We start from the raw sequence: 15,136 nt of genomic DNA, 5'->3' as shown, positions 1-15,136 counted from the left end.
TTCTGTTTCTCTACCACTCAAGCGCACTCATCTTTTCTTCTTCACAGCCCTGCATTTCTCTCTCTCTCTCTCTCTCTCTCTCTCTCTCTCTCTACAAAAACACAGACACACACACACACACTTTCCCTTGCTCTCTTTCATACCTCACTCTCCCTGCCTCTCACATGTTTCCTCTTCTCACTACACACAGCACCAGCTCTATCACGAAGTGACTGATGTCGGCAGGTACATTGATTACAAGGCATATTTCCTCTTAGTCCCAAGTGCAAAAGATTTACTACACTACTGGCTGTTAAAATTGCCACACCACGAACATGACGTGCTACAGACGCGAAATTTAACCGACAGGAAGAAGATGCTGTGATATGCAAATGATTAGCTTTTCAGAGCATTCACACAAGGTTGGCGCCGCTGGCGACACCTACAACGTGCTGACATGAGGAAACTTTCCAATCGATTTCTCATACACAAACAGCAGTTGACCGGCGTTGCCTGGTGAAACGTTGTAGTGATGCCTCGTGTAAGGAGGATAAATGCGTCCCATCACGTTTCCGACTTACATAAAGGTCGGGTTGTAGCCTATCGCGATTGCGGTTTATCGTATCACGACATTGCTGCTCGCGTTGGTCGAGATTCAATGACTGATAGGCGTCTTATCCACACCGCTGTAACGGATCGTGCAGCCACGTCTCGATCCCTGGGTCAACAGATGGGGACGTTTACGAGACAACAACCATCTGCACGAACAGTTCGACGACGTTTGCAGCAGCATGGACTATCAGCTCGGAGACCGTGACTGCGGTTACCCTTGACGCTGCATCACAGACAGGATCGCCTGCGATGGTGTACTCGACGACGAAACTGGGTGCACGAATGGCAAAACGTCATTTTTTCGGATGAACCCTTGTTCTGTTTACAGGATCATGACGGTTGCATCTAAGTTTGGCGACATCGCGGTGAACGCACATTGGAAGCGTGTATTCGTCATCGCCATACTGGCGTATCACCCGGTGTGATGGTATGGGGTGCCATTGGTTACACGTCTCGGTCACCTCTTGTTCGCATTGGCGGCACTTTGAACAGTGGACGTTACATTTCAGACGTGTTACGAGCCGTGGCTCTACCCTTCATTCGATTACTGTGAAACCCTACATTTCAGCAGGATAATGCACGACCGCATGTTGCAGGTCCTGTGCCGGCCTTTCTGGATACAGAAAATGTTCGACTGCTGCCCTGGCCAGCACATTCTCCAGATCTCTCACCAACTGAAAACGTCTGGTCAATGGTGGCCGAGCAACTGGCTCGTCACAATACGCCAGTCACTACTCTTGATGAACTGTGGTATCGTGTTGAAGCTGCACGGGCAGCTATACCTGTACACGAGATCCAAGCTCTGACTGAATGCCCAGGCGTATCGAGGCCGTTATTATGGCCAGAGGTGGTTGTTCTGCGTACTGATTTCTCAGGATCTATGCACCCAAATCGCATGAAAATGTTATGACATGTCAGTTCTAGTTAAATACATTTGTCCAATGAATACATGTTCTCATTTGCATTTCTTCTTGGTGTAACAATTTTAATGGGCAGTAGTGTACGTTTATAGCTGTAAGTAGTGAGTGAAGGGAGTAGAATTACTGACCTGCGTGCACGCAGCCCGGGGTGAGGCAGACGTCCTGCAGGCTCTGGGCGCCGGACCGCGACGCCGGCGTCTGGGCTGCTCCTGCAGACACGTTCCCTCTGGACTCCATCGCCATCGGCATCAGCGACTCTGCACGGCAAGAGGCAGGCGGGCGCAAGCGTTAGCGAAGCCGCAAGCTGCAAGCCGCAAGCTGGGTGCGAGTAGCGACATCACTACGGCCAGACACAGTCTACCGTCTGCACTGACAAGCGGACACAGGCAACAACTGCAAGCGCTCACATATCTACAGGCTTTATACAGGGTGTTTCACAATTCATCTTACACTCTTCTCGAGGTTGTAGAGCGGACTTAGTAGACCAAGTTTTACAGAGGAAACCATGTTCAACGATGTACATTCACTCCTGTTTACTGTCACGTTACAACAGCTGTCCGTTTCAGGTGGACCACGTCACGAAATGCTGACACGGCATCTCGGACTGCACCGTGTTGTCGCCAATTTCGTCTCACCGCTCGTGAGTCAGACCAGAAAGACCTTCGCCTGGCAACCTGCGAAGAGCTTTTGATTCGCCCAAACTAGAACGAGATGTTCCTTAAGAGAATCACAACTGCTGATGAGACGTGGGTCTCAATACGAAAACCTTACGGTTTTCATCTTGAGACCAAGGTTCAGTCTCCAAAGTGGATCGGGAAAGGTTCTCCGAGACCAAAAAATGCTCGTCAGGTCAGATCAAATGTCAAAGCCATGCTGGTACTTTTCTTTGACACTGAAAGATTAGTTCGTCGTAAATTGGTGCCACAGGGAGACGGACTCTTAATCGATGGTACTACCGTGACGCGTTGCGACGTGTGCGAGAAGAAGTGAGAAGGAAACGGCCTGAGATGTGGCGAGACAATTGGTGGCTCTCGCATCACCATAACGCACCCGCACATTCATCCATGATGGTGCGTGGCTGTTCCACAAAAAACGAAATCACTGTGCTGCCTCATCTTCAGCACTCTCCAGATCTGGGTCCTGTCGATTTTTTTTACTTCCAAAGTTCAAAACCCCGTTGAAAGGACCAGCATTTGCAATTATAGACGAGATAAAAGAAAATTCGCAGAGGCGTACCGAGACTGCCTCCGGAAGTGGAAGCGGCGTTGGGAGCGGTGTATCAACTGTAGAGGGGAGTATCTCGAAGGAGGTCATGCACAATGAGTAAAAGGTAAGGGCACAAAAATTTTGTAGTTTCGGAATTTTTTGAACAGACCTCGTGTTTTGCAAGAAGACCCTAATGCCGAAATTAGAGATTGCAGCTCACAATGAAGGGTCACAGACAAGCGCGAAGGAAGTCCATCGAATACCCTCTGCAAACAAACCATCCCGACATTTGGTTGAATGGAGCACCAAATCGTGGAAAACCTGTTATGACAAGACTGGCACTTGAAAATGCAGCATCCTTAATACCAGTTCAGTGTCTTTCCTTTGGGCCATCCTCCCAAGATTCCTCAGTTCACGGACATGGAGAATGGCAGAATTGCACGGTTGGCAACATGGCAGCGAATGCAACGTCAAGAGACTTAGTGTATCCTTATCCCAGTAGCAGAGGGCGGGAGGAGGGGAGAGACATTACATAACCTTGGTAACATGGGGATAGCATCCGATCAGATGCAAACCAGCGATTATGCTGTCAGCACCTCATCGGTTCAGTGCAGCAGACACAAATATACACGTTCAGATGCACACGAGACAGATGGGAAGAAAGTTTATTGTTTCAAAAGTAGTCGCCATAACTGTTAATACATTTATCCCACTGTGAGACTAGACGGATAGTGCCTTCACGGAAAAACGGTTGCGCTTGTCGACCAAACCATGATTGTAGTCTGGCTTGCATCTCTCCGTCCAAGACAAACCGACGGCCACGACCCTCTTTCCTCAGAGCTCCAAAAGAATGGAAATCGGACGGGGAGAGACTGGGACTGCCCATGCAGACTGTCGGTCCGCCCACACAGCGCGAGAGCGTTACGGAGATGCTGAACAAGCTCCAGTGGCGGACACTTCAAGAAAGGCGTTACGCAATACGGAGAGGTTTATTATCGAAATTACGAGAGAGCACATTCCGGGAAGAGATGGGCAACATATTACTACCGCCCACATATATCTCGCGTAATTATCACAACGAAAAGATCCGAGAAATTAGAGCAAATACGGAGACTTACAAGCAGTCGTTCTTCCCACGCACAATTCGTGAATGGAACAGGGAAGGGGGGATCAGATAGTGGTACAATAAGTACCCTCCGCCACACACCATAAGGTGGCTCGCGGAGTATAGATGTAGATGTAGATGTAGATACAGTATGTGATCAAAAGTATCCGGACACCCCCAAAAACATACGTTCTACGTATCAGGTGCATTGTCCTGCCACTTACTGCCGGGTACTCCAAATCAGCAACATCAGTAGTCATTAGACATCGTGAAGGAGCGGAATTCACGAACTTCGAACGTGGTCAGGTGATTGGGTGTCATTTGCATCATAGGTCTGTATGCGAGATTTCCACAATACTAAACATCCCTAGGTCCACTGTTTCCGATGTGATAGTGAAGTGGAAACGTGAAGGGACGCGTACAGCACAAAAGCGTACAGGCCGACCTCGTCTGTTGAATGACAGAGACCGCCCACAGTTGAAGAGGGTCGTAATGTGTAATAGGCAGATATCTATTCCAAACTGCATTAGGATCCACTGCTAATACTAGGACAGTTAGGCGGGAGGTGAGAAAACTTGAATTCACGGTCGAGCGGCTGCTCATAGGCCACGCATCACGCCGGTAAATGCCAAACGACGCCTCGCTCCGTGTAAGGAGCGTAAACATTGGACGACTAAACAGTGGAAAAACGTTGTGTGGAGTGACGAATCATAGTACACAATGTGGTGATCCGATAGCAGGGTGTGGATATGGCGAATGCCCGTTGAACGTCATCTGCCAGCGTGTGTAGTGACAACTTTAAAATTCGGAGGCGGTGGTGTTCTGGTGTGGTCGTGTTTTTCGTGGAGGGGGCTTGCACCCCTTGTTGTTTTGCGTGGCACTATCACAGCACAGGCGTACTACATTGATGTTTTAACCACCTTCTTGCTTCCCACTGTTGAAGAGTAATTGAGGGATGGCGATTGCATCTTTCAACACGATCGAGCACCTGTTCATAATGCACGGCCTGTGGCAGAGTGGCTACACGACAATAACATCCCTGTAATGCACTGGCGTGCACAGAGTCCTTATCTGAATCCTACAGAACACCTTTGGGATGTTTTGGAAAGCCGACTTCGTGCCAGGCCTCACCGACCGACATCGATACCTCTCCTCAGTGCAGCACTCCGTGAAGAACGGGCTGCCATTCCCCGAGAAACATCAGCACCTGATTGAACGTATGCCTGCGACAGTGGAAGCTATCAAGCTTAAGGGTGGGCCAACACCATACAGAATTCCAGCATTATCAATGCAGGGTGCGAGATCATTTTCGGTCAGGTGTCCGGACACATTTGATCACATAGTGCGTTTCCAAGGTCGTTTCGACTACGCTACAGAAATTTAGCTGGGAAGTCCATACACAGCGTCCATACAGTCCCGCTCTCTGCCGTTGCGATTTCGATATTTTTAGAGCCCTGAAGAAAGACATTAGTGGGTACAATTACGATTTCGATCGTAAGCACAAACATTTTTGCGTGACGACATTGACCGTGTTTTCTCACAGCGGGATAAATTCGTAATTACTTACCTTTTAGCCATCTGCCTCGTTTTCACGTAACCGCCCCTTACACATCGAAGCGTTGCTAACATGGGGGTGGCGGATGGCTGCAAGCAAGCCGACATTTCCACAATTCCACTGAGAGCGCATCACCAGCACACAATAGCAAAGACTGAAGCAATATTTCAGAGCGTCGTTAACATTATGAATACAGCCAACTGCAAGCAAGCCAGCGATTGCATTGTAGGCGCATTGATTTCACAGCGGCACACAGAGGCAATATTACAAACTGTTCCTAACATGGGGATTGAAGCTGATTGCAAGCAAACGATTCTAGTGTCGGGACATCATTTCGCAGCAGCATTGTGAATTACCTCGAGAACGGTCTATTGACAAAAGCCGGCCGGAGTGGCTGAGCGGTTCTAGGCGCTACAGTCTGGAACCGCGCGACCGCTACGGTCGCAGGATTGAATCCTGCCTCGGGCATCGATGTGTGTGATGTCCTTAGGTTAGTTACGTTTAAGTAGTTCTAAGTTCTAGGGGACTGACGACCTCAGAAGTTAAGTGGCATGGTGCCCAGAGGCATTTTTTTCTATTGACAAACAGTAAACACCGCTTTAAAAAACATCGCTCTTGTGAAACACAACTAGAACTTGGCGCACACAAAGTGCTGAATACTACTGACAAGGGATTTGAAATTGACTCGGTATTTCTAGATTTCCAAAGGGCTTTTGACACTGAACCACAGAAGCGGCTTTAGTGAAGTTGCGTGCTTGTGGAATATCGTCTCAGTTATGTGACTGGATTAGCCAACGGCCTTGCCGCAGTGGTAGCACCGGTTCCCGTGGGTTCACCGCACTTAAGCGCTCTCGGGCTGGGCTACTACTTGGATGGGTGACCATCCGGTCTGCCGAGAGCTGTCGGCAAGCGGGGTGCACTCAGCCCTTGTGGGGCAAACTGGGGAGCTACTCGACTGAGAAGTAGCGGCTCCGGCCTCGTAAACTGACACACGGCGGAGAGAGCGGTGTGCTGCCCACATGCCCCTCCATAGCCGCATACAGCGGCGCCTGTAGGCTGAGGATGACACGGCGGCCGGTCGGTTCCGTTGGGTCATCCGAGGCCTGTTCGGACGGAGTTTACTCTAGTTTTTATTGGATTCGTGATTTCCCATCAGAAAGGCCGCAGTTTTCTAACAGTAACTGACGGAACGTCATCGAGTAAAACAGAAGCGATTTCTGGTGTTTCCCAAGGTACTGTCATAGGCCCCCTGCTGTTACTTATCTATATAAACGATTTAGTAGGCAATATGAGCAGCCGCCTTAAGTATTTTGCAGATTATGCTGTAGTTTATAGTCTGGTAAACTAATCAGAAGATCAAAACAAATTGCAAAACGATTTAGAAAAGATATCTGTATGGTCGAAAATTTGGCAATTGACCCTAAATAATGAAAATTGTGAGGTCATCCACATGAGTGCTAAAAGGAATCCATTAAACTTCGGTTGCACGATAAATGAGTCAAATCTAAAGGCCGTAAATTTAGGTAAATACTTAGGAGCTACAATTACGAACAACTTCAACTGGAAAGTTTTGTGTTAGCACGAGAGCCAACACCGTGTTACGAGTGGAGTCCGAAATGCACGCGTTTTGGCTCGCGCAGGCTGGCGTGAGGGAAGAACTATACTGACGTGAGGTCTGGAACATGACAAGGAATGAGAATTCAGAAAGAGGACGTAATTAGTTTGATACTTAACCTTAATCCATTAATGATGGACGTCGGTCTTGACGGTACATGAGTCACAATATTATCTGTTCAGAAGACCTAGTAACTGAATATGGCGCCTTGCTAGGTCGTAGCAAATGACGTAGCTGAAGGCTATGCTAAACTGTCGTCTCTGCAAATGCGAGCGCAATTTGTCAGTGAACCATCGCTAGCAAAGTCGGCTGTACAACTGGGGCGAGTGCTAGGGAGTCTCTCTAGACCTGCCGTGTGGCGGCGCTCGGTCTGCAATCACTGACAGTGGCTACATTCGGGTCCGACGTGTACTAACGGACCGCGGCAGATTTAAAGGCTACCTACCACCTAGCAAGTGTGGTGTCTGGCGGTGACACCACAGAAAGAACACACAGAAAATGTTGTGGGTAAACCAAAGACTGCGTTTTGCTGGCAGAACGCCTACAGGTCTACTAAGGAGACTGTCTACACTACGTTTGTCCGTCCTCATTCGGAGTACTGCGGTGGTAGGATTAACGTACATATGGAGAAAGTTCAAAGAAGAGCTGAAGTTTTGTATTATAGTTCCTAATGTGGCGTTATCATTGGCACGTGCAAGGGTCGACGGGTGCAGAGGCCCATCGCTGGGAGTGTTTGGTGTACTGTGTGTTCAGACACACCTCTACTGTGGCCGGCATTAAATTCCGATGTCAGTTCCGCCACAATTGGCCGCCTGTTTTGTTTTACTAAAGTGAGCGTCATTTACGACGGCGGCCGAGTTTAGGTTCGTTCTGCGCATCTGACGTCACAAAACACAGTCAGCCAATGAACAGAGAACGACGTTGCCAGAGCTGGACTGCAGTGCAGAGCACGCACGAGTGTCTTCAGTTTTAGAAACGTTCAGTCATAAATAAAGTAATTGAACAAAAGCAATGACTTGATAGCAGACTTTCTTTTATAGACAGTTTGGAAAAAGCATTCTTCATACAAATTGCTTCATATTCTACTAATTAATTAAACCAAACAAGCAATAAGCCTCCTAATTCAGACTATAGCGAGGAAAGGTGTTTGTATCATTCTCACTAACCGCTTTCGCCCGCATCTCGTGGTCGTGCGGTAGCGTTCTAACTTCCCACGCCCGGGTTCCCAGGTTCGATTCCCGGCGGGGTCAGGGATTTTCTCAGCCTCGTGATGGCTGGGTGTTGTGTGCTGTCCTTAGGTTAGTTAGGTTTAAGTAGTTCTAAGTTCTAGGGGACTGATGACCATAGATGTTAAGTCCCATAGTGCTCAGAGCCATTTGAACCGTTTTGAACTAACCGCTTTTTCGGAATAAGGAACAGCGGTAATTGTTTATTTCCTATTGTACTTCGACGAAGAGTGAGTAATTCATAATCATACCAACAGTGTTTGTCTGTATTTTGTGTGATAGTTTAGAGTCCTCCAGGAATTCTATTGAACGACGAACTGCGTTAGCGTGATGGTTGGAGCGTTTCGTTGTTAAATCAGAGGATCTGAGTTCAAACCTCATTCGGTGCTATATATTTTCTTTATTTAAAAACAATATCGAAGGGTCTTACTTCATGAATTTTATTCGTTTGAATGTAATTTTTTGAAATTTATAGTGCTCTGTCTCTTGATTATAATCATAATAAGTTTTCGGTTTTTTCTAATTTTGTCCTCCAATATTTCTCTTCACAGCAATTAAAAACAATGAAAAGGCACACATACAATATTCATGTTATCTGTTTTGTTTGTATATCTTCTCTTCCGCAGTCGCTGTTTTACTAATATTATTGAGATATATTCCTTTGCGACAGTATTTAAACTATTATTTAGAGCAGAATTTCGGCTCGTACGTTGGCGAGCTACTTGATTGTCTGACGCAATTCTTTGCTTCGCTGCTTTGGCGGCAACATCATCATATTCAATGTTTTCGTCGACTGATGTATGTTTTGGCAAGTATTTGCTGTCCGTTGTGACAAACAAATTGTTTGCGCACTGTGCCTCACTGACAACATATTTTAGTTTTTTCTATGTTTTATTACGTCCACAATTCAGTTTTGTGTAGTTCGCCAACTTTGTTTTAATCAGAACGTTTTGGAAAAAAGCGAAATGACTTTATTATAAATAAAAGTTTTATTACAGTCGCTAAAGATGGAATATTTCCAAATTTATAAACACTGTTTATGTTATAAAGGGTGTTCATTTAAACTGAGAATATGCTTTTGTAACTGCACAGTTTTGTTTAATGTATTTTGTCTACTTCCTTTTCATTGATTTAAGTGCTTTAAAATAAAGCCAAACGCGTCCGGTGCAAATAAAACTTTTATTACAGTCGCGAAAGAAGGAACATTTCTCAGTATTACATACGACACCTATCTGGTACTTAAATTAAAAGAGATATTGTTATACAGTAAATTTTATATGAAATTTAGGTATCTTGTCAGCATTTCATTCTCAACATTGTGCCAAGTAAAATCGACCATACGGAAAGTATACGCTATGCGCTTTTGCCTCTGCAAACTCTTCAATATTTCGTGCAATGGTTTACTACATTCAATGCTGCACAATAACTGCTTCAAACATCGAAACAAAATTAAGTCATTTATGGGAGGAAGCTACCAGTCAAGAAGATGTGTAAAAATCAAATTTTTGGGCCAAATAGTTTTTGAGAAATCGAATGATAAGTGTGTCAAAGCAGTCGGAACACCATGTGTTCAAAATGGTTCAAATGGCTCTGAGCACTATGGGACTTAATATCTATCGTCATCAGTCCCCTAGAACTTAGAACTACTTAAAACTAACTAACCTAAGGACAGCACACAACATCCAGTCATCACGAGGCAGAGAAAATCTCTCACCACGCCGGGAATCGAACCCGAGAACCCGGGCGCGGGAAGCGACTGTTGAAGGAAATAGCTCTTTAAGTTCCAACTGCCTTTATGGGCACACTGGCGCTGAGCGAGAAGTGTTTTCCTCAGTATGCTGAGTTTGTGGCAGTTCACAAAGGGCAACCTGAGTGCCTCGAAGTCACCCCGGCCCCACCGCATGATAAACAATAGGAGACGTCAGGGCAGCCCCCCTACCCCCTGAAAGTAGTCTGCAAGAATTACTGCTTTTACTGGTGGAGATTCACCAGCCTGGCTGTAAAACTGACGGTGATACGCTCTCCAGGCCACCCACAAGCAGGTTCTCGTCGATCCTGTTTGTTTTTAGTTCGCTCGTGAAAACTGGTGTGGAAGTCTGCTGACATCTCAGCTGTCTGCACCTTCTGGTCTCTGTTCTCTTGGATTTAAAGGTACATAGCGTGAGCATGGTCGGAACTAGGGCTCTTGATAAAATATCGATGTACTGATATATCGAAATTTAATTTTTATGTACATATGTAGCGATATGTCGATACATCGGTATATATATATATATATATATATATATATATATATATATATATATATATATATATATATACACCGATGCATCGATATATCGCTACATACGTACATAAAAATTAAAAATATACATATATATATATATATATATATATATATATATATATATATATATATATATATACCGATGTATCGACATATCGCTACATATGTACATAAAAATTAAATTTCGATACATCAATACATCGATAATTTAAATAAAATCGACTTTTTGAACCAAAAAATAGTAAACGTCCCCTTAATATTATATAAATTGATAAAATATCTATGTATTGATATACCGAAATTTAATTTTTATGTACGTATGTAGCGATATGTCGATGCAATGGGATATATATATATATATATATACCGATGTATCGACATATCGCTACATACGTACATAAAAATTATTTTCGATATATCAATACATCGATATTTTATCAATTTATATAATATTAAGGGGACGTTTACTATTTTTTGGTTCAAAAAATCGATTTTTTTTAAATTGCATTACTGGATCCATAAAAGTGTTAGGAAACACCGCTGCAACCTCCTACTGAGTGATAGGGCGGAGAGAGAAGAGATAGGAGGAGATGGACGGTGGGTGCGCCGGCTTCTACACAGACGGGTCACGGAATTCCCTCCACTTTGCGAATGAAACTGTCAGGCCGGCAGCTGCGATCTGGAGCACTAAAGATGGTATCGCCTTCAGGCTCCGCGCCTTTCTCCCACGCTGGACTGTCTGGCACCGCCGCCTCTAGCTGTTTCCCGTGCCTACCCCACCAGCAACGCGATAACGAAAGCTCTGCTGCACAGGGAGAGTTCGCAGCAAACGCAACGCATTATTACTCGGATCTTGAATAAAATTCTGGACGAGCTGAAATACACTCCTGGAAATGGAAAAAAGAACACATTGACACCGGTGTGTCAGACCCACCATACTTGCTCCGGACACAGCGAGAGGGCTGTACAAGCAATGATCACACGCACGGCACAGCGGACACACCAGGAACCGCGGTGTTGGCCGTCGAATGGCGCTAGCTGCGCAGCATTTGTCCACCGCCGCCGTCAGTGTCAGCCAGTTTGCCGTGGCATACGGAGCTCCATCGCAGTCTTTAACACTGGTAGCATGCCGCGACAGCGTGGACGTGAACCGTATGTGCAGTTGACGGACTTTGAGCGAGGGCGTGTAGTGGGCATGCGGGAGGCCGGGTGGACGTACCGCCGAATTGCTCAACACGTGGGGCGTGAGGTCTCCACAGTACATCGATGTTGTCGCCAGTGGTCGGCGGAAGGTGCACGTGCCCGTCGACCTGGGACCGGACCGCAGCGACGCACGGATGCACGCCAAGACCGTAGGATCCTACGCAGTGCCGTAGGGGACCGCACCGCCACTTCCCAGCAAATTAGGGACACTGTTGCTCCTGGGGTATCGGCGAGGACCATTCGCAACCGTCTCCATGAAGCTGGGCTACGGTCCCGCACACCGTTAGGCCGTCTTCCGCTCACGCCCCAACATCGTGCAGCCCGCCTCCAGTGGTGTCGCGACAGGCGTGAATGGAGGGACGAATGGAGACGTGTCGTCTTCAGCGATGAGAGTCGCTTCTGCCTTGGTGCCAATGATGGTCGTATGCGTGTTTGGCGCCGTGCAGGTGAGCGCCACAATCAGGACTGCATAAGACCGAGGCACACAGGGCCAACACCCGGCATCATGGTGTGGGGAGCGATCTCCTACACTGGCCGTACACCACTGGTGATCGTCGAGGGGACACTGAATAGTGCACGGTACATCCAAACCGTCATCGAACCCATCGTTCTACCATTTCTAGACCGGCAAGGTAACTTGCTGTTCCAACAGGACAATGCACGTCCGCATGTATCCCGTGCCACCCAACGTGCTCTAGAAGGTGTAAGTCAACTACCCTGGCCAGCAAGATCTCCGGATCTGTCCCCCATTGAGCATGTTTGGGACTGGATGAAGCGTCGTCTCACGCGGTCTGCACGTCCAGCACGAACGCTGGTCCAACTGAGGCGCCAGGTGGAAATGGCATGGCAAGCCGTTCCACAGGACTACATCCAGCACCTCTACGATCGTCTCCATGGGAGAATAGCAGCCTGCATTGCTGCGAAAGGTGGATATACACTGTACTAGTGCCGACATTGTGCATGCTCTGTTGCCTGTGCCTATGTGCCTGTGGTTCTGTCAGTGTGATCATGTGATGTATCTGACCCCAGGAATGTGTCAATAAAGTTTCCCCTTCCTGGGACAATGAATTCACGGTGTTCTTATTTCAATTTCCAGGAGTGTATGTTGCCATCAGAGCAAGAAGGTGAGTATGGTCCTATTTATTAAACGAGAATCAAATACTAAAATGTAGACTTTCACGGCCGGAAATATCATGTCCATTATAATTATCCGGGCTGTTATGCCGTGGTCGGTTGATGAATCTGTGTCAATTCCCAACGTTTCGTCCCCGTCTGCGGGGGACATCTTCAAGGGGGTCCGTAGCTCGATGGAAGGTCCAACACACCCACTGGCTCGCTACTGACTGCAGCTAAATTCCGTGTCCGCGCGCTCCCGCGCCGAGGTGTGACGTCACGTGTTTTGAAAACGTCAGTGCAATTGGCCGCTGTCCGCTGCCGTCGATCGCCGTTGCCATCACCCAGTAGTCACCGGCATCCATATGCCGTTTAATTTCACACCCTCCTCCTTACGACTGAAATTATTTGGGTGTTTAGCGATTTCGATTGCCTCCCTGTAGAGCCTTTCGTAATATCCGCTTGTGGCCGCTAGTACTTGCGTCTCCTCCAAACGAATGTGGTGGTTGCCTGGCTGGAAAGCATGCTGCGCATCAGCGGATCGTTCCGTTTCTCCTCTTCTACAATTTCCCTTGTGCTCTTCCAAACGTTTAGAAACAGTTGTTTTAGTGGTACCCACATAAACACCACCACAGCTGCATGGGATACACTCCAGCTTTTTCCAGTGGTTTGCGAGCGTCCTTGGCAGGCTTAAGGTATTCCTGTATCTTCCTGGTGGGCTTGTAAATTACGGTAATATTCCGCTTCGTCAAGATCCTCCCTATTCTTTCCGTTACATTTTTAACAAACGGCAGGAAAACCTTAGATTTTGCAGTAGCCTGTACGTCAGTATGATTTCTGTGTGGGTGCCTCAACGCACGTTTTATTTCGGCGGACAAATATCCGTTCTTCATTAGTGCATTGTGGAGATGTTCCATCTCCGCGTCGTGCAACTCAGGTTCACGAATATTTCTAGCTCTGTCCGCTAACGTCTTGATAACACACCGCTTTTGTTGTGGGTGGTGGTTCGAATCCCGGTGCAAATGACGGTCCGTGTGCGTGGGTTTGCGGTATACTGAGTGGCCCAAACTACCATTTTCGTTTCTAAAAACAAGCACATCGAGGAAATGTAATTTGCCGTCTACCTACCTATTACGATTTACGAAATTTCAGTCACCAACTTTCTCTTCCGAATGCGAAAATATTTTGTTGAGCCCAACCTACATAGGTGGGAATGATCATCAAAATAAAATAAGAGAAATCAGAGCTCGAACAGAAAGGTTTAGGTGTTCGTTTTTCCCGCGCGCTGTTCGGGAGTGGAATGGTAGAGAGATGGTATGATTGTGGTTCGATGAACCCTCTGCCAAGCACTTCAATGTGAATTGCAGAGTAATCATGTAGATGTAGATGTACCTCCTCCTCCATTGTAAACTGGTTTCTCGAGTTTATACTATTCAGATATTCGTGGAACCGGCTTAGTTCCTCCCTGCCATGTCTCCACAGCACAAACGTGTCATCCGCATATCGGAACCATACCTTTTTTTTCTGGCAGTATGGTATCTGTTTTTCAAAACACGTGACGTCACGCCTCGGCGCGGGGGCGCGCGGACACGGAATTTAGCTGCAGTCAGTAGCGAGCCAGTGGGTGTGTTGGACCTTCCATCGAGCTACGGACCCCCTTGAAGATGTCCCCCGCAGTCGGGGACGAAACGTTGGGAATTGACACAGATTCATCAACCGACCACGGCATAACAGCCCGAATAATTACAATGGACACGAAAATCAAAGTTAGTTACGTGTTCCATTGATCAATAGCACGGAAAAACCGTTATGATGTGGAACGTGTCAAATGCACAAGAAATGCGTACAGGAAACAAGTTATCTATTCCATTCCCTTAAACGGCACAAAATGCATATATTATATCTCCAGATTTATCAACTCATACTCAAGAATCCATCTATAGAATAGAAGGAGTTGTCAAGGAGGCATGATTTCAATTAGTTTTTGGGACTATTACTGGTGTCTGTCAGACATTTTATTTCTTCTGGTAATTTATCAAAAAGTTTTATAGCAGCAAATTTTACCCCTTTCTGTGCCAAAGATAGGTTAAGTGAAGGACAGTGTAGGTCTTTCTTTTTTCTGGTACCGTGGTCATGAATTCCTATGTTGATTTTAAACTGGTCCACGTTGTCGAGAAAAAGTTTCATTACTGAGTAAATGTACTGTGAAGTACAGTCATGACGATACCCTTGTCTCTGATGAACATTCCCCGTCGAGGACAGCATACTGAGTTGTATTACTTAAGAAGTATTCGAGCCGCTCACACGTCTGTCAA

General features: G+C 46.6%; 1 protein-coding gene across 3 annotated transcripts in view; it reads right to left on the bottom strand.

The window, feature by feature from the left end:
- The window catches only part of LOC124720498 (neprilysin-2-like), a 341,289-nt gene that overhangs the window by 93,122 nt on the left and 233,031 nt on the right, over positions 1–15,136 (bottom strand). For 2 of the 3 annotated variants that reach the window (XM_047245857.1, XM_047245858.1), the window contains exon 3: positions 1,640–1,768. In XM_047245857.1, coding sequence (XP_047101813.1) covers positions 1,640–1,768 — 129 coding nt within the window. The remainder of the gene's footprint in view (positions 1–1,639; positions 1,769–15,136) is intronic. The other variant, XM_047245859.1, reaches the window with a different exon arrangement.

This window comes from Schistocerca piceifrons, chromosome 11 (assembly GCF_021461385.2).
Source record: "Schistocerca piceifrons isolate TAMUIC-IGC-003096 chromosome 11, iqSchPice1.1, whole genome shotgun sequence".
NCBI lineage: Eukaryota > Metazoa > Arthropoda > Insecta > Orthoptera > Acrididae > Schistocerca > Schistocerca piceifrons.
Note: the sequence above shows the minus strand (reverse complement) of the source record. Positions and strands in the feature narration are given on the sequence as shown.